Here is an 18,658-nt window from a genome sequence, read left to right as displayed (position 1 = left end):
AATTAAAAATCACTTTCAAACAGTAATACAAGAACTCAGGGAAGATATGTTGAGACAATGGGAAGAGATCAAAGATAAAATTAAAGATGGCAAATGTCAGAAAGGACGTTAAAACAGAAGAAAGCAAAGAAGGTGACTCAGGCTGAACATCACTGAATACTCATTCCAGGATGGGTAAGCCTGTTTTTAATCTCATTTCAGTCAATTTGCTCAAGTTGGGGATGGAATGAAATAATGTCTCTCTTTTGTCTTTCTTGTCTGTTATGTGCATTCTGGGTCCTGAATGAAGAGCGCCAAAACAATGAAGCTGAAATAAAACACGTTTCAAGAAATTTTGAGAAATTAAAAATGAAGGAGAAATAACCTACTGAATGACAGACTCATGTTCCTGAGGAAAGGTATGACACTAGACACCAACCACAAGACACACACTCATAAGCAACTAGCATTCAAATATAGAGGGAAAAGGACTTTGTTATCAAAGGTAAGGAAAATAACAACCACCCCCCTAAACACACCCTCAAAAAGAAAAGACAAAACAAAACAGTTAAAGAAAATCTCAGACTGGCACTTAAGGAAGTTAACAGAGCCAAATTCTCACAGAAGGAATAGCATATCAATTTTAGACCCTGAGAAATTACTTGCAGGCATAAAGGGCCAAACAAACACATTTCCAACATCTGAGAGTGAGCCGTTCCGAAAGACATTACTAAAGGACAAACTTCAGAAAACAAGGAGCTAAATAGTGGGGACAGTTGCACACATGCACCCGGTAAAACTAAGATCAAAATACAAAACAAATGCATGGCTAACGGGTCAGAGCAAAATGCATGTGCTCTAAATGACTCCGCTGATGGAAATGGGCTGAGAAATGGAGCAGGGCGGAGGTCATAAAGGTACACTATGTTTTTTCACCTTCGGCAAAGATTCATAAAATATTTAGGTTTAAAAGAATTATATTTTAAGATAGGAAGGCAAACATCAGGAAATAATACAGTCAGTCAAAACTGGGTGGTGGACGAATTAAAGAGAGGGAAGGAAACACACTAATTTTATAATTGCTCACAGGAGGAAATCAATGGAGGTACAAAAATAGAAGATTCAGTACATTATACAGTTCTGTTCTTAAAGCTAAGCAGTTAAAACAAACACACAGATATTCAGCATTACCAAAGGAACCCATGAAAAGCCAAGAGAACAGACCGTATAATAAAAGTTTTTTAAAAAGAAAAGTTATTGTAACTGAACACTAATCACATGTCAGAACCAAGGCACAGGTGTCCTAGCTATCAAACAAATAGCCAAAGTCACCTGTGAGGAGGGAAGGGTTGATACGACACCAATGGCTAACTAATGTATATGTGTGCCTGTTTATCTGCAACCTTCTGCTACTCTTTCATTCAATTTCACTCTTGGGTAATTGGCAGTTGCAAATAACAGTATTTAATTTGCATTTATTGGGTGATTAATAAAACTCAAAGTTTTTATGCACTATTTCAGGCATTGTTAATCCTTAGCTTCCTATCTTATTGATAGTAAAATCTGAAGTACTTAAGACAGGCTTCAGGACCCCATGGGATTGAGCACCCCATGGCCTTTCTGACCTCATCTCTCAATACTCAGTCAGAGCCTCACCTGCTGGCTCCTTCTCATCTCCCTGAGCTCTACATAGGGAGCACCCTGGGGCCCAGTATTGGTAGTGGTTCTCTTTTCTACCTATACTAAATTCCCTCGATGACTTCAATATGCTGACAACCTTCCAGTTTATATACTCAGCCACGACCTCCCAACCACCCCTGCTCCTGAATGCAGTCTCTCATCTCTAACTGCTCCATCACTTCCCCCAGGAGCCAGACTCTAACACACTTGGCTCCACATTCCCTGCTGACCATGCTGTCTCCTGCCACCCCATCCCTGGCTCCCCACTCGACCCAGCCTGCTCAGGTCTTCCTAATAAAATAGCAATACCTTTGTGTCCCCAACATTTGCACTGCCTGATTTATTTTGATCCACAGTACTGTCACCATCTGACATATTCTGTGGGTAGATAAATAAATAATAGTAAAGGATAGATTAAAAAGATAGTAAAAGTTCATGTAACGGAATCATCAGAGTACTGGACTCTCAAATGTAAGTGACAAAAGAAATCCTCCCAGCAATCTATGAAGGAGGTATCTTCTGCAAGTATCTTCTTTTTGTAGATAAGTGAAGTGCAACTCAAGGTCACACAGCTGAGCGTGGCAAGCCACAGTGGAAGAGCTGCTGGTCATCAGGCTCTGCCCAACATGCCCTAATTAGCATTGCACTTCACAGCTGTTCATTGTTCATATCTGTGTATACATGGGAGTAACACACACACACACACACACACACACACACACACACACGGCTTTTTCTGGACCCCCACTAGAATTAGTTTCACTAAGGCAAGAACTGTCTTGTGTTCACTATCTTAAGCCACCGCACATAGAACCAGGGCTTCACAAGTACCAGGCAAGGAATAAGAAGGAACTGAATCATGGAACCCCACATCTCTTCCAAACAAAATGAAAATGATGCTGATTGAAAAAATAACACCTCTCCATGCTTCCAGTGTAATACTAAAATAGAAATGTTTCAGGAGAATTATTTCTTTTTAAATATCAAATATCTGCCTGTAGAGTTATAGAAAACTTTATGCACTACAAGGAACACAAATATTGGAGATTTAAAAGTTTAAATCATGTTTCCCAGAAACAATTCTGCCATGTTCATCCTTATATACAGCTTTCGCATTAAGGAATGGGCAAACAGATTGGTAGATTCATAAATCATTCCTGTGCTTTTCCTTAAAAAAAAAAAAACAAAAAAAACACTTCACTAAAGAGAATAAAAAAATAGCCTTATGTGGTGTTTCAGTCATCTTTGCATAGTCATTACCAATAGACCTGACAAGAACAACTTAGAGGAGCTCAAGTTTTATTTTGGCTCACAGTTTCAGAGGTTTAGTTCAGGGTTGGCTGACACCACACCTCTGGGTCTGATTTGAGGCAGAACATCATGGCGGAAGGGTATGATGGAGGAAAGCAGCTCAGGACATGGCAACCAGGAAATAGAGAACTCCTGTTCATCAGGGATGAAATATAAACCCTAAAGGCACATCCTCGGGACTTATTTCCTCTAGCCTCACCCTTCCTGCCTAGAGTAACCACCTACCTAATCCATATCAGTGGATTAATCCACTGACTAGGTTACAGTTCTCATAACCTAATTGTTTCACCTCTGAACATTCTTGCATTGTCTCACACATGAACTTTTAGGGGATACCTCTTAACTAAATATAATACATGGGACCATAACACTGGGAATGGAATGAAAAGCAATGCCCGAGAAATAACTGAGTGGTACTAGCAGAGGCAGTGGATTCCTTCAATTTTACAACATGTTCTAGGGTTTCTACTTTGAGTGACCTAGTAGGAGGTCATGTCAGGGGGTCAAGTTGATTTTGTTTTTCTGTCATGTTCAGGTAGCTATTAGATATTGATGTCTAAAGTACATGATGGAACATACAGCTCACAGAGTTGAGGGTCATCAAAACCACACGACTGCTCAGGTAGTGAGTCCTGGGTGCCAAGGGAAGCAGGCCAGAGGCAGAAGTCTGGGAAACACCAAGAATAGTGAATAGCCTTATGTATTTTGTAGTGTACATGTTTAATAAACACCAGTGAATCAGATAATGAGAGTGACAGTGACCTGCCAAGATTTAGAGAACAATAAACAATCCTGAGAATTTAGTTTTAAATCAAGCTGAGACACAGGGATTTTTTTTTTCCCTTTAAGTCACAGAGACATCCTCTTTCATTCCCTCCTTCTGATTGGTTTCTGAGTGACTGATACTTTTCCTGTATTTTACCAGACCTTAAAAGAAAAACAAAAAAATCCATGCAACTAAGCTGTAGGATGGAGTAACTGCTACACCAAAAACCTACCTACATGACAAGTGTTCAGTCAGCAATGAGCACCCTGATTTGCAAACCATCTTAGTAGGGCCAAGGGTAAAGGATAAAACGTAGTATAAAATTCCATCCCTGTCCTCAGTATAATAAGCAATTTGGAAAGAAGGAGACAAATACATTCAGATTTAAGAAGCACCAACTCCTAATGGCCTGTGTGTTAGATGAAGCGCAGAGACCGCAGTGCTGAATGGGTGCGTAGGATGGAAGTCACACCCAGTTGGGAAGTTCTTAGAAAGTCCCAGAGGAGGCAGCGTGGTCTGCACTAATGACGTGGTCATTCAGATGCTTAGGTCTAAGCATGCACAGGGGGCTGTCAAAGGTCAAGTTTCCAGTGGGAAACAATGTTCAAAACAACTGAGAGTACAATGATGGAGAAACGCAAGGTTGTCATCAAAGCCCAGGGTTGACTGGTCACATGCACTGTGTCAGTCACCAGGTGAGCATCACCTTTCATTTCCCCTCATTTTTGTTCTATTTTGCACCTCCTTCAGTACATAGTGAAACTCAAAGCCTGAAAGAAAGATCCCTTGCCTGCCTAAACTGGTGAGTTCCACCTCGTTTTCTGTATGGGATCTGGGACTTGGATGTTTGCAGGGGTACTAAGCACTGGGAAGAGAGGGGAAAATTTAGTGAACTCTTGATTTTTTCCAGAAAGAAAATTCTAGAGATGCTAAATGTATTGGGGATTTTCATTCCCAAGTTAGACAAGTCACTTTGGACAGAAATAGAATAAGGCTTTGATAAATTACTTAAAGTCAAAACGCATTAGACATTTGACTTTAAATAACCTCAAACCCCAGTCCAAGACCTAATCATTTCAAGACAACTCTGTTAGCATGAAATGTCGGTCCAACCAAGGGATTCAGTGGGCCCCTTAAATGCCTTGAGTCACGTAACATCTTAGTCCTGCAGCAGAGGCCCAGGAGCCTTGGGCCCCACAATGGAAGAGGGACAATGACCCAGCTCCACATCTTCACAACCTGGGTAAGTCATCCTGATTTCCCAGCCTCAGCCAGCTTCTCTCTCACATTCTCTTCCTACGTGGCTGCACTTTCTGTACTCACCTGAATGAAGATATATTCATCCTGGACAACCAGAGAGCTGATGTCAATGGAGCGGGCAAAGGGGCCACTCCGAGTTGTCTCAGCACACTCCTGGATCCTGCAGGTGAGGTAGTGAGCATCTGAAATAGGAGGGCAGAGCCATGCTTAGACACAAGTAGAAATGGCAGGCCAAGCTCCCGTCAGCACACTGGGCTCTACTTCATGGGAATCCATGATGTCATTTAAAATAACAACAGTGCATAAAATTTGAAATTAGTTTTTAAAATGTCAATACCTACTTTAGTCAAGGGAGTGGGGAAAGAGTTAACCACACAGTCTACTGTCGAAAAAGGAAGCTGGTATAGTTTCTGGAAGAATGAATTTGAAGTACCTATTAGGATTTTACATGTACATATTTTATTCCAGCAATTCTAATTCAAGGGGTTTTTTTTCCCAAAGAAATACTCATATATTTTCACATAGAGGAAGGGCAGAGATATTCATTGTGGCAGGCTAAATGTCCATGAATTTAAAAACATTTAAATAAACTAAGGTGCAGACCTACAACAGAGTACCATGGTGTAATTAAAAGGTTCGGTTGATACACATGCATTCTCCAAGATGCAGCTCTCTGCAACCTGTTGAGAAACTACTTAGCATTATATTTAGCATGATCCTACTTACGGTTTTAAAAAACTCTGGTCTTCATAAATATATAGTTTTATGGTATAAGTGTATAGAAGGTAAGTTTTAAACGGTACATATAAAAATTAGCTATGTTTACTTTGGGGAAAAGAATGGACTTAAGGAAATGGATGGAGTGAGGATTTTGATTTTTACCTCTCATGCACCTTTATTATTTTTATAGTAAGAATGCAGTCACTCTACTATTCTTCATGATTGATGTGATCCTACAATATGTACTTTCAGAAAAATGAGATATTACACTCCATTTCTGTATGATTTATCAAAATGCATGAATGCACAACTAATTAGAACAAATAAGTAAATTAATATAAAGAATAATGCAGTCCCTTATTTCTTATGTAAAATTCTTAAATTGTATAATTACCCATAAACTCTTCTACAGATCTCACAGCTGATCACTTTTGATCCCCTCAAGCAGCCCAAAAACCTCATGGTGGCAATGGTAGCTGAACAGGAAGCCCTTGACCTCAAAGACATTCTGTAATAACTGCAGGGTTACCCAGAAAGACAATCCATTCAGTTATTTGCTCCCTAAGAAACACTACAGATGAATCTCTGTGAAGAAACACTCTGCAGATTTGCTTTAAAAATGATTATTGCTCATTTCATGGAATTTAGAAACAGATGGTCCAAATGAAAAGTAGAGCTCTTTTGAAGATTGAAAGTAGGGAAATCTTTATCATCTAAAGACAAAAATGCACATGCATTATTGCATGTATTTATCTAATGCAACTGCTTCCTTGTGCATTTGGGTGTGTAGCTGTCAGAGGCTATGATGGAGGGACTGGTAGGTAGCAGAGACAAAGGGCAAAGGTTTGAATAAAAAAAAAATACAATGATTGAGTTTAAAAGAAAGGCAGTTTTAATTATTCCTGTTTTTCTGTAATTAATTAATTAAATGACTATTTCTTGAGCACATACTATATATTGGGCATCATTGAGGTACTAGGAATAAAATAAATAATGAGACAGATTTTTCTATTCTAAGAGGTCCTGCTGTCTAGGGAGGGGCTTACTTATATTTATGTTGCTAGTTATTACACATTAATTTATAAATGTGATGCTAATTTAATAAGTAAACATTTTAGTGGGAAATGCTATATCATAATGTGCTATGCAGTCCTGCTTCTTGAATGTTTATATTTGAGCAAAGTCTATTCGCTTTGGTAGTCACAATTCAAACATGTCTGACATTCTCTCCATCAGCAGATCTATCATCTGCTAGTAGCCTCAACCCCTGAACTTTTCTTTCTTCCACATCCCCTATAATCTAATTGATTCCTAAGCCTAGGCAGTTCAGCCTCTGAAGCATTTCCAGATTGTATCCCCTTCAGTTTTTTATCCATGCCTCTTGCTGAGGACACACTCTTCTCTTCTGTGTTGCTTATTGCCCTCATGACAAGGGTTCATGTGGATGATAGTTTGGAAGCTAGAGGGACCAGGGGGAACAGCTAAAGTCATCTTTAAAACCTAAGCCTCAGCTGATATTTCCCATTGCCAAAATCACCAACAGTTCTGAGAACCATAGGACAAGACCTAGATATCGTTCTATGAAAATAGAAGACCTTTGATAACTATTCTTAATAAATGCAAATAGCCAAGGTGCCAAGGAAATTTTGTGTAAGAGTGAGATGAGCCACCATAAGCTAACCAGTGGAGGCTGGTGCAAGGTCTGGGTTGGGGATCACTGAGGCACAGCAAGGACCACAATACAAGGACAAATAGTTGGTCTTTAAGGGAAAGCTGCTACTCAGCTCCAGTTCAATGACCTTCAGGTTTAATACCTTCTGAGTTTATAAGTGAAGCTAGGTATCTCTGTATTTTTAATGCAAAATTTATTGATTTCAAAAAATTGACAGCTAATGTGTTAGAAAATTTGGTTAGCCATTCCACTTTATGCTACATGCATTTCATTTAACTTTGCTGTACCACACGTATTGTATAAGTATTGGACAAAGGAGTCCTAATTTTGTAGATATTAAGAGGTCACCCATGTAAGACAAAAGAAGACTTAGTAAACACATTTTGTATACTTTGTGTTAAAATTCATAGAAAGGCAATCTTCTGAAAAGGACTTTTGGAAGTGATATTGTCATATCATATCTAGTGACACACATGCATCTATCACATGTGACATAGGAGGGAAGGAAATGGAAGAAATCAAAGATTCTAGGCTAGTATGATCTTACTTATAAGACACTTTCAGATATAACCATCGCAACATATGTGGAGTTTATTCAACATTACGCAGTGAAAAACCTTAAGTTCTTATTTGAAACATCTAGTCTTTTAGATGTTTTGTACAAAGTATGCTAAAAGTAGAAGCAGTAAGTAAAAAAAAAAAAAATTGTAGGAAAAGGAAATTGACAGCTAACTTAAATTTTCAGTATGGTGCAGGACACCACCACTAAGCCAAACAAACAAGTCTATCGTCCAAATGCGACTCAGGGATCCACTTATTTCCAATCTTTGCTCTGTAATTTTATCCCAATCTACCTCTCTGGGGAAGAGACAGACCTTCTTAATTGCATTCTCCAACCCTGCAGCGAGACCAGTCTGCCCAGCATTCTCTAAGTATGGCAGGCAGTTGCCTCCCTCTTTGTCTCTATGCACTGAAGAAGCCAAGAGTGGCCTGGCTTTCCACCCTGGCTGAGAGGACAGGGAAGGCAGAGAGCCCAGGCTGGGCTCTGGAGCACACTGCCTGCACACCAGGGATATTCTTGGACCTGCACGGCCCTAATAATTTGCTCCTAGAATAAAGCACCAAAGCACAACAAAACACTGCAGTAAATACGTGTAAAGAGACCACGGATGTTGACATGACAACCTGTGTCCTTGTTGTCGGTGTCTCAGAAAACTCCTTACACTGGTAATCAAAGGTGCACACAAGGGGTCACCTGCTTATCCCCACACACTGGCTCATTTTCCCCATGGCTACTTACTATTCCATCTCTCATTTGCATACTTTGAAAAAAGAATCAAGGGTATTCAAGACCACCCCAAACAAAATCAAATGCTACCTAAACCTTGGCCCATGACAAGAGGGATCTTGTGCCAAACTCATCCTATTTCTTGGCGTTCTCTCGGTTTGCCACTGCCCAGTGTGGAACGAAAGGTCCAATTTAACAGAATAGCAGCACTAAAATGGTTTTTGAAATCTACTTAAAATCCAGGGGCCATGAAGTCTTTAGCTGAACTCATATATTCAAAGTCTCAATGCTTTTATTTTTCAAAACACAGAGATATGATAATAAGTACTAGATGCTCACTGCCTAATGAGAACCCAGAGTAGGGGCAGAGGGAGTTACCAGGCAGGCTTTTCTAGCAAGAGGAAGTAGCTGAGGATGTTAGGGGCTGTGGGAGTCAAGGGTGAACAGGGAATTCCACTTGGCTCAAGATCCACATTCATAAAAGTTCTTAAGTCTGAGCTACAGACATTATTACCAAATGTGGCTGGATACATTTTTAGGAATTCTATGATGAAACCCCAAATAGATATATATTATATAATTATCTTGAAATCCCCAAATCGATTTCTACCACATGTGGCCTTTTAGATTGGCTTTAATAATACCAGATTCTAGATAAGATAGAAGTGGCCTAGATCTCTTCAGCATATTGTGGTATCTGAGAGCAAGACCTCTGAAACTAGAATGTGCTGAGTTCAAATCCTGACCTGACTTGGTGTTGCCTGCCCTTGACTGAGTAGCAGCAAGCTTTTCATCTGTGAGGTGCAGACAATTTAGTTTGTGCCTCAAGATTGTCACCAGGGTTAAATAAAATTATGCATGAAAAATGCTTGGCAAATTGTTGAATACATTTAAAAGATCAATAAATGTTAGTGCTTTTTATACTATAAAGGAAGAAGGGAAAGAGACTTAACTCTCAGCATCTCTTTATATTAAATTAAATTTTTTTGTCATCAGAAATCGAAAGTTCATGCTATTCCATGTGCTATCATAAAGTCATATTCTAAGTTTATATCACAGTTTAATTTCCTTAAGCATTATGGGTATTCAGAAAAGGAAAAAATAAGGGTCTGAGCTGGACAAATCAAGAAGTTTTCAAGTAGGAGGCAGCCCTTGAGAATTTAGCCTGGATGAACAAGTGTGCCAGGTGAGAAAAAAATCAAAGCTTTTTTTTTTTTTTTTTTAATCCTTTGTGTGTTGTGTGTGTGTGTCTGTGTGTGTGTGTGTGTGGTACAGGGATTACCCAGACGAACTATCACTGATCTACATCCCCAGCCCTTTTTATTTTTTATTTTGAGAATGGGTCTCACTAAGCTGTGGAATCTGGCCTCAAACTTGCATTCTCCTGCCTGAGCCTCCCAGTTCATAGGCCTGCACCACCATGCCTGGCTGAGAAGGAAATTCCTGAACTAGAGACTGAAAACTGAACTGAACACGGACCTTTATGTAGGCAGAGCTCATAGAACACGCTACATAATTACACGTTAAAGGCCTGACTTTGTGTAAGCATTATTCTTGAACTTTTATTTTTCCATCCAGTCCTTTGAAACATCCTCAAATAGAAACCTAGGTAGACCAGACTGTAGAAGACCTCATTTAGATGTTTCCATAGGAAAGTCACAGTGATTTCCTAAATGGTTAATCCTTATGATTCACATATTTCTATTTGTAAAAAGTCTTCCTAAAAATTTCTGAGAGCTGGTATGGTGACTACTCCACTTACAAAAAGTGAAAGTGGAAAGCTTTGTCCCCTACAACATAAGTGGATGGACCTGCTTGGTCACTTTGGAAATATGCAGCCCTATTTCAAAGCAGCTTTGCAGTAGCAGGATATGTGGGAAAGGCGGTACTATTTCCCACTTGGGGCCAGGCTCCATGCCTCTTTGCCCTAGAGATGTTATACCAAGGCTCTTGTACAACGAGCAGGGCTGCCTCAGATATGCCAATTCACTTCTTTTGTATTAGATCAAGGTGCCTAGAGAAGCTTCAGGTGTCTGACATTCCCTGCCATTCTAGGAAACAGAGAACATAAAATGAAATATTTCTTAGAAGATTTTCAGGCCCATGACAGACAGCACACTCACAAATGAATTTCCTTGAGATCCATGCTGGGTAGAAGATGCTCAAAGCATTGGGGGATGGGGACAGAGAGACCCAGACAGTAGAAAACCCTTAGCCTTCATTGCTTCCTAAGGGTTGCATTCCTGCCAAGAGCTTTGTAGGACTCAGGGAAGCAGTTCCTAATTTTTATCATTCCACAAGGAAATGTTTTCACCTATATCAACAAATTTCACCATAAAGTCCCATTTGGGTTTTGCCAAACCTCTCCAAGAGGATTACCTCCTTGCTAGCAGGAATAAAGTCTTAACCATCATTTTCCCTCCTGAAGCTGGTTTTATAAAGCCCCAGTAAATGCTAGTTAACCTGAATTGAATTACATTAAAAGCCTAGACAATTTTGTTATGTCGAATTATATGGTGACTTGTGATTCTGTTTTACCTCTGAGACCACTACATATTCAAGCCTCCTAGACATCATGCTTCTTGCCACCTCAGAGGAAAGAATTTTCCATGATTTGCTCAACTGCCATCCCTCTGGGTAATATGCACATCGTCAGAAATTGAAAAAGTGAATTAAAACTGTGAACAAAAAGCAAATTCAGCTCTTCAGGTCTGTTCTTAGAGAAATACCCAGGAGCTGTTTATTTTAAATAACAACATTAACTTCAAAATGCAAATAGGTAAAAGCAAAAGATTTGAGGGAACTCTGAAAAGTTACTTAGCCTCCTAAACCCTCCTTCTCCTTGAATGGGGAGCAGGGCAACCTACCTGCAGACACAGTGTAAACCAAGATGGCAGTGCTGTGGATGCCTCATACAGCACCTGAGTTGTAGTGAAGCCTACAAACAAATGAAATCAACAAGCACACAAAAGAAGAAAAGAAAAAGAAAAAGGCACTTTCTGATCCTTGCACTTATGGATTCAAAGTGTTTATGAAACTTCTAATATCTCAAAGGAAAATTCCCACATTCTCCACCTTCTTAAAGCACAGGGGACAATCTGGCAAAGTTATAGACATTCAGAAATCACAAACTTGAATATCTTAGGAGTCCTGAAACTCCATCCAGGGCTCTTTCCATTTCCCCTACCAAATATATTATCTGCCCCTGAATGTGATGACTGTATGATAATGCCAATGGTGACAAAGATGACCACAGTAACAGTTTTGAGAATCCACTCTGTTCCCTAGTATTCTATGAACTACATGCATCGACTTGTTTAATCCGTGAAACAATCCAGTAGGAAGTTCTCATTATTATCAACCTCAATTTATAAATGAGGAAACTGAGGAAGCCAAGATACAGAGTGTTTAAATAACGTGCCTAAGTTCTCTAGCTCAAGGAAGCGGCAGAGCTGAGACTTGAACTCAGGCAATTTGGTACCAGAACCTGTGATCCTAAGCACTATGCATTTGAAACACAGAAGGAAACTCAGGTTGCAAATTAGATCAGAACCCATATTCGGTTTCAGTTCCTGTCACTGGCTGCCTATCACCTCAGGCATGTTCTCACACATGTGGATCTTTTTAGAAAAAAAATGCAATTTGAAAAACTTTTATCTGTTCCAGTTTAAAAAAAAAAAATCTGGAATCCCCTTATCCAAGACAATCCTGTCCCCTTGATACACAGAGTTTCTTGCACATGCTACACTTGAAAGAAAGGCAATGGGTCTGCAGTTCTACTGCTCAGCTCCAGCTTTATCTCCATCATGGCCTCAGAGTGTCTAGCTGCTAGAACTCTGAGCCTGAAAATCATTGAACTAACCAATAATCCAAGGTCCTTTAGGAGTCAATAATCTACATTTCTGGAGCCTGGAGTTTGGTTTTCAGGGCTAATAGTTTCACCTGTGTGGCAGGCCTATTTGATTGCTTGTGCCTGCCCAGACACTGTTAAGAAGTATCAGGTTTCATCTTGACTTAGCAAGGAAGTGCAGTGATTGACTAATGAGGGCTGAGGAGGGCACAAGGACAAGGAACGGTGCCACATGGGCTACGGGTTTGATTCTAGAAGTTTCAGGAATATCTGGATGTTTTAAAACATTTGCCCAGCCTCTTGGATGGAGGGTGTGTATGCTCACGGGTGTGTGTGCATGCATGTACATGCATGCATGTGTCTGTCTGTGATTGAATAACTGAGTGTTCAAAAAAGAAAAAGGCACAAGGGACATTCAGAGAAAGACAGTTTTCAGAAGAGAATGGAGAGAAAGGCCATTTAAATACTGAATCTCATGGCAGAAACAGATTTATACTGTTGTTAACCAAACTGGTTGGCTTTGCTCTATTTAAACTCGGCCAGGGCAAGTTAGAATTCAATGCTTTTAGCTTCATCTGGAAATCTGACTCCCATTGAGGTGGGCCAGGACTGGGACAGAGTGGCGATTTCTACATCTAACCAAGGACAGGCACAGCTCATGCCAGGTTTGCTCCGGACTGTGGGAGTCAGGCTTTGGGACAGAGTCGTCAGCGCTGCACTGCTGGCTAGTGCGGCTGCTCTGGGATTCTTGGGTCTAGAGCAGGGCTGCCCAGTAGACATATGATGTGAGCCACAAGTGACCCTATAAACTTACCTCTAGCCATGTTAAAAAATATATAAAACTGAACTCTATTTTAATGTTTTGTGTAACCTAATATACCCCCAAATATAATCGCTGCATCATGTCCTCAGTTTAAAATTAATTAAGAAGCTAAATTTTCATTCTTTGATTCACAGTAAGTCTTTGAAACCTGGTGCATATCTTTTGCTTAGAGCATATCTACCTTTGGACAACACATTTCAAGACTCCATAGCCACATGTGACTAAAGGCTCCCATGTTGGACAGAGCAGGTCTACTGTACTTCTCTCACTCCCACTTTCTCCTTGGGAATCCCATTCTAGCCATAAGATGAAAACTTAGCAAGGCCCCTTCTCTGCAGCCTCCCCTCACCAGCAGTTGGATAAGCTTCCGTTCCATTTCCCATAGCACCCAGTCTGTGAGACTTACATCAGAGTCTCCATGGAGTTCAACACATTATGTCCCATTATGTGATCTTTGTGTGCATTTACCTCTCCTATCAGCCTGGAGGTTTCTTGGTTCCCATTGTGTCCTATTTATCTATATTTCCCCCTTAGCACAGCCCAGCACAGTACTGGTCAAATTGTGGTCTCTGGACCCCAGGTAGCACCTGAGAGCTTGTCAGACATATGGAATGTGTTTTTTCACAAGTTCTTTTGATGCAGCGTGAGCATGAGCGTGTTGAAGTTTGAGAAGCTCGTATCTAGTGCAATAGTTCTCAACCCTGTACTTTAGAATCACCAGGACATTTTTAGAACCTTTTCCTAGGGATTTTTCATTCATTTATATATGGTGTATGCGTGTGTGTGAGAGTAAGTTGCTCAAGTGATATAATGCTTAATCTGAGAACCACCTGTCTTCCCTACCTAGGAAGTGTTTCAGTACAGTGAAGTGACTTGAGAGTGGAGGAATAAATACAGGGGAAGCACCAATTTCTATATTGATATTCACATGGACTCCAGTATCCCTACCTTGCTCTGGGAACTATAAAGAGCAACATTTAATTGTCCTTTTGAGAGCATATCGTGTTTTCTGTTCCCCGAGCAAATAAATAAATCCTTAATTCTATTTCATTTTACAGTGAGGGGAAAGTAATCTAGACAGGTTTAGTTGCTTCTATGGACCATATGGCCTTTCAGTGGAAAAACTAAAATTATAGGTTTCTAATCTCCCAGTCTTGCTGCTCATACACACCTGAAAGATCATTTCTCCCTACTCCTCAAAAAGATACACACAAACTGCAAGTGTGGTTCCCCCATTGATGAAGCAGGAGAGGTGGAACAGAAGAGCAGCAGGTGCCTACCTGGAGTCCAAGGCAGTCTAACCCTCCACTAAGCCTTGGAGAATCTCTTTATTCTAGTCCTTCTGTCTATCTTAGCAGATAGTGCAGGTGCACTCAGCAAGTCCAATGTGGACTACAAGTCCCTTCATGAGTCTCCCCAACCCTCTCCCTTCACTCTGTCCCAATTCATAATTTATAGCCTTGCACACACCACCTCTCCTAATTCTGGAAACTTGTGAGGTTCTTCTCTTGATCCAAATGCTCTGATAAATTCCTACTAAGCTCTTCAGCAGCAAATCAAACATATTCTTTCTGAGAAGTTTCCCCCAATTTACTTAGGTTAACAGTCATGGTCTCATTTATGATTCAATATAATATATGTCTAACTCTATTAAAGAGGTTGAAGCATACTAGAATCATTTACATCTTGTCATCTCCCCAATAAGTCTACAAGCTTCTTGACGGGGATGATACCACATTCACCTGCATGTCCCTTTAGTACCTGGCGTATGTAGATTTTAAAGAAATATGATTAGATTTATTAGATAAAAGAGGAACCAGATGGATGGGTGAATGAATGAGAAAGGATAGGAAGCTAAGAACTCTGCCTTCTCTTTCTTTTTTGCCACAGAATTTAATTTTAGTATTATTTTTTAGTGCCCACTTAATTTTCCAATGTACACATAAGGAGTCTTTTGAAATACAGTTCTATAAGTTTGAGCACAAGTATAGATTTACATGACCATCAGCACAATCACACCACAGAACAGCTACATCATGTTGTAAAATGGTCCCACACAGTCCTTTCTTGTCAAACACCTTCTCTACCCTGGAAACCACTGATACCTTTTCCCTCCCTTTAGCTTGTCTATCCCATAAGATCATACACATGGAATTATACAACATGTAACCCTTTGAAACTAGCTTATTTCACTCAGCATAATGTCTTTGAAATTCATCTGTGTTGTTGCTAATATCAATAGTACTGAGTAGTATTCTATATTATGGATGGAACACAGCTTGTTAATCCATTAATCACTGAAGCATAATTAGGTTTGTTTCCAGTTTCTGGAGATCATTAATAAATCTGCTACTGACAATTGTGTACAGGCTTTTGTGCGAATATCATTTTTCATTTCTCTAGGTTAAGTATGTAGGAGTGGGACTGCCGAATAATAAAGTGTGTGTAACTTACAAGAAACCGCCGGCTAAACTGTTTTTGTTCCAGAATGATTGTACCGTTTTGCTTTCCTGGAAACAATGGTATAGGAGTGTTATTTGCTCACAAGCTTGTAAGCAATTGGTGGTACCAATTTTGTTAATTTTATTGATTCTGATGGGTAGGTAGTGACATAACATGTTTGTTTAGTACAGGGGATTGAATCCAGGGGTGCTCAACCACTGAGCCACATCCTCACCCCTTCTTTATATTTAATTTAGAGACATGGTCTAAGTTGCTTAGGGCCTTGCTAAGTTGCTGAGGCTACCTTTGAACTTGCAATCCTCCTGCCTCAGTCTCTGGAGTTTCTGGGATTACAGGTATATGCCACCGTGCCCTGCTCATGTGGTAATCTGCATTCCCCCAAAGTCTAATGATGTTGAGTATTGTTTTATGTGCTTATCTGTCATCCTTTATCTTCTTTGCTAAATGATATGCTCAAACTTTAGCCCATTTTTTTAAAAAAAGTTGGGTTTTATTTACTTTTTTATTGCTACGTTTGGGAGTTCTTCATATGTTCTGACTACAAGACTTTTGTCAAATATATATTTACAAATATTTTATCCTAGTGTTTTAAAGGTTCGTTTTTAAGCACAAACATTTCTAATTTTGAATAAGTCAAATTTGTGTATGATATATTTTATCTATCTTGTTCTTAATAGCTTATCAATATTTGACTCTTCATTGAATCCAAGGAAATGAAGATTTTATCATGTTTCTTCTAAAACTTTTGGAATTTTATGTTTTATATTTAAATCTATTTTCCATTCTGGGTTAAATTTTGTATAAGTTGTGAATCATTATTTGAAGTTGAGTTTTTTTCCTGGATAGTGCCACAATTGTTCCAACATCATTGGCTGAAAATCATAGCCTTTCTCCACTGAAGTAGCTATATGCTGCAAACTTGCTCAACTCAGTTATTAGTTCTAGTAGATGTTTGTGTGGATTCCATGGGTTTTCTACAAAAATGATCATGCCATTGAGAAGAACAGGCTTCATTTTTCCCTTTACAATCTAGATAATTTGTATTTCATTTTTCTTGCTTTATTGCAGCGGTTAGTACTTTCATCAAGATGTTGAACAGGAGTGGTCAGAGTGAATATCCCCAACTTCTTCCTGCTCTTCAGTATCTTATCATTAAGTATGAGGCTAATTAATTTTATAGATACCCTTGATTAGAAGTTTCCATCTATTCCTAGTTTTGTTAAGAAGTTTTTGCTCCAGACATTTACCCCCCCACATCACTAACTAGCTTTGTGAATTTGGGCAACTTTTAATTTAAACTCCTCTGTCAGTAAAAGATAAAAATAAAATACATGTTGTTCCTTTCTCTGATGATGAGATGTTGTATATAAGACTTCATGAGTATAAAGAAGTATTCACTATATGCCACAAAGGAAAGAGATAATGCATTTCCTTAGGGGATGTAAAATAAAATAGTTTTTGGAAAATATCCAAAAACTGTGGTTTTTATATGTGAGTTTTCTAAATAAAACTGGGATAGAACCAACTTAGTAGGTTGAGAGAAATTCTTTTTGCTACTGAAAACCTGATTTTAAAAACCCAAAAAAGGGAACAGAACTAATATATAATACACTTTAACCAAAATGTAACACCTGATATTTGTTCCTGTTATATTTCTGTCTGATTTTATGTTTTTTTTTTTTTTTCAATTCATGGCTTCTGACAAAGAACATTCTAAGTGTTATGCATGTTTTATCTCATAAACTTTCCTGTACCATAGACTTTGTACTCATTTGGACCAGCATTCTTGAATGTCAGAAAACAAATTTGAGCTTAATATAAGAAATTATTTTTAAAAATAAATAATACTTAAATAAAGGAGCTGCCTATCAGTAGAAAAGGATGGATCTTAAGTCTCAAGGAAGAGGAAAACACATGGTAAGTTTCAGGAGAAGGAATTCTTATATTAAGTAGAAAGTCAGACCATCATATAAAGTTTCTCCTAACTCTTAAAATATGATGACTACCATCCATCACAGAGATGTGACATATGTGGCTTTAAAAAGTTGACACAGAAAGCAAAGCCAAGGCAAGAGTGCACCCAAAACTGGTCTGTGGGTCTTTTCTTCAGACCAGCTCTCCTCTCTCTGCTGTCCTGATGGGTTCTCCAACCCCACAGCTCACTCACACGCCCCATTTCTTTCTCAGCAGCAAGAGTTAAATCATACAATTTTGAGTTCAGGCTTTATAACTCTCATGATCAATGACTTAAAATATGTGACATTATCTTCTTAAATCTCAAAGAGCTCTTCTGTTGCAAAACAAATTAAAAAGAGTTTGGGTCATATCTGCCCACCTCAGGGATTACACTTCTTCAAGGATTAAAAGATAGGAAGAAAGGAAAGTGGGAGGGAGGGTGGGAGCTAGGCAGAGTGCTAGATACATAGTAACAAATGCTGATTGCCTTCAAACTCTTAAAAATAAAAAACCAAATGAAACATATTTGCCAAATGTCTGTTTCTGGCATGCATCTATGATTGGCCTGGAACAGACTTCTGGAGAGAGCACATGCAGGTTTACTTAATGTTTCCTGAATGATACAGCAACACCCACCACCAGGTCAAAGCAGAATCTTCTTACAAGATTTGTACATTTCCTAGTTTCTCTAAAAGTCCTTTTCTATTTGGTCAACCCAGAACCCTGTGAGCTGAGTTGGGCAAAAGGAGTGTTTTCAGATCACAAAGGAAAATATATCCCAGAGAGGTTAGGGAATTTTCTCCTTGTCTCACAGCTAGAGGGTGGCAAAGCCCAGGACCCTAACTTACAGGCAGATAGGTGCTTGATCTCTGTTCTTCTGGGTCACCCCT

General features: G+C 39.3%; 1 protein-coding gene across 1 annotated transcript in view; it reads right to left on the bottom strand.

Annotated features, from left to right (window-relative positions):
• Sorcs3 (sortilin related VPS10 domain containing receptor 3) overlaps nucleotides 1-18,658 on the bottom strand; it is a 584,659-nt gene that overhangs the window by 140,082 nt on the left and 425,919 nt on the right. Inside the window, exon 7 of the mRNA XM_047552984.1 lies at nucleotides 5,060-5,178. Coding sequence (XP_047408940.1) covers nucleotides 5,060-5,178 — 119 coding nt within the window. The remainder of the gene's footprint in view (nucleotides 1-5,059; nucleotides 5,179-18,658) is intronic.

Source organism: Sciurus carolinensis, chromosome 5, assembly GCF_902686445.1.
Source record: "Sciurus carolinensis chromosome 5, mSciCar1.2, whole genome shotgun sequence".
NCBI classification, from domain to species: Eukaryota; Metazoa; Chordata; class Mammalia; order Rodentia; family Sciuridae; genus Sciurus; species Sciurus carolinensis.
The sequence above is the reverse complement of the archived record's forward strand: the minus strand, read 5'-3'. Positions and strand labels throughout refer to the sequence as shown.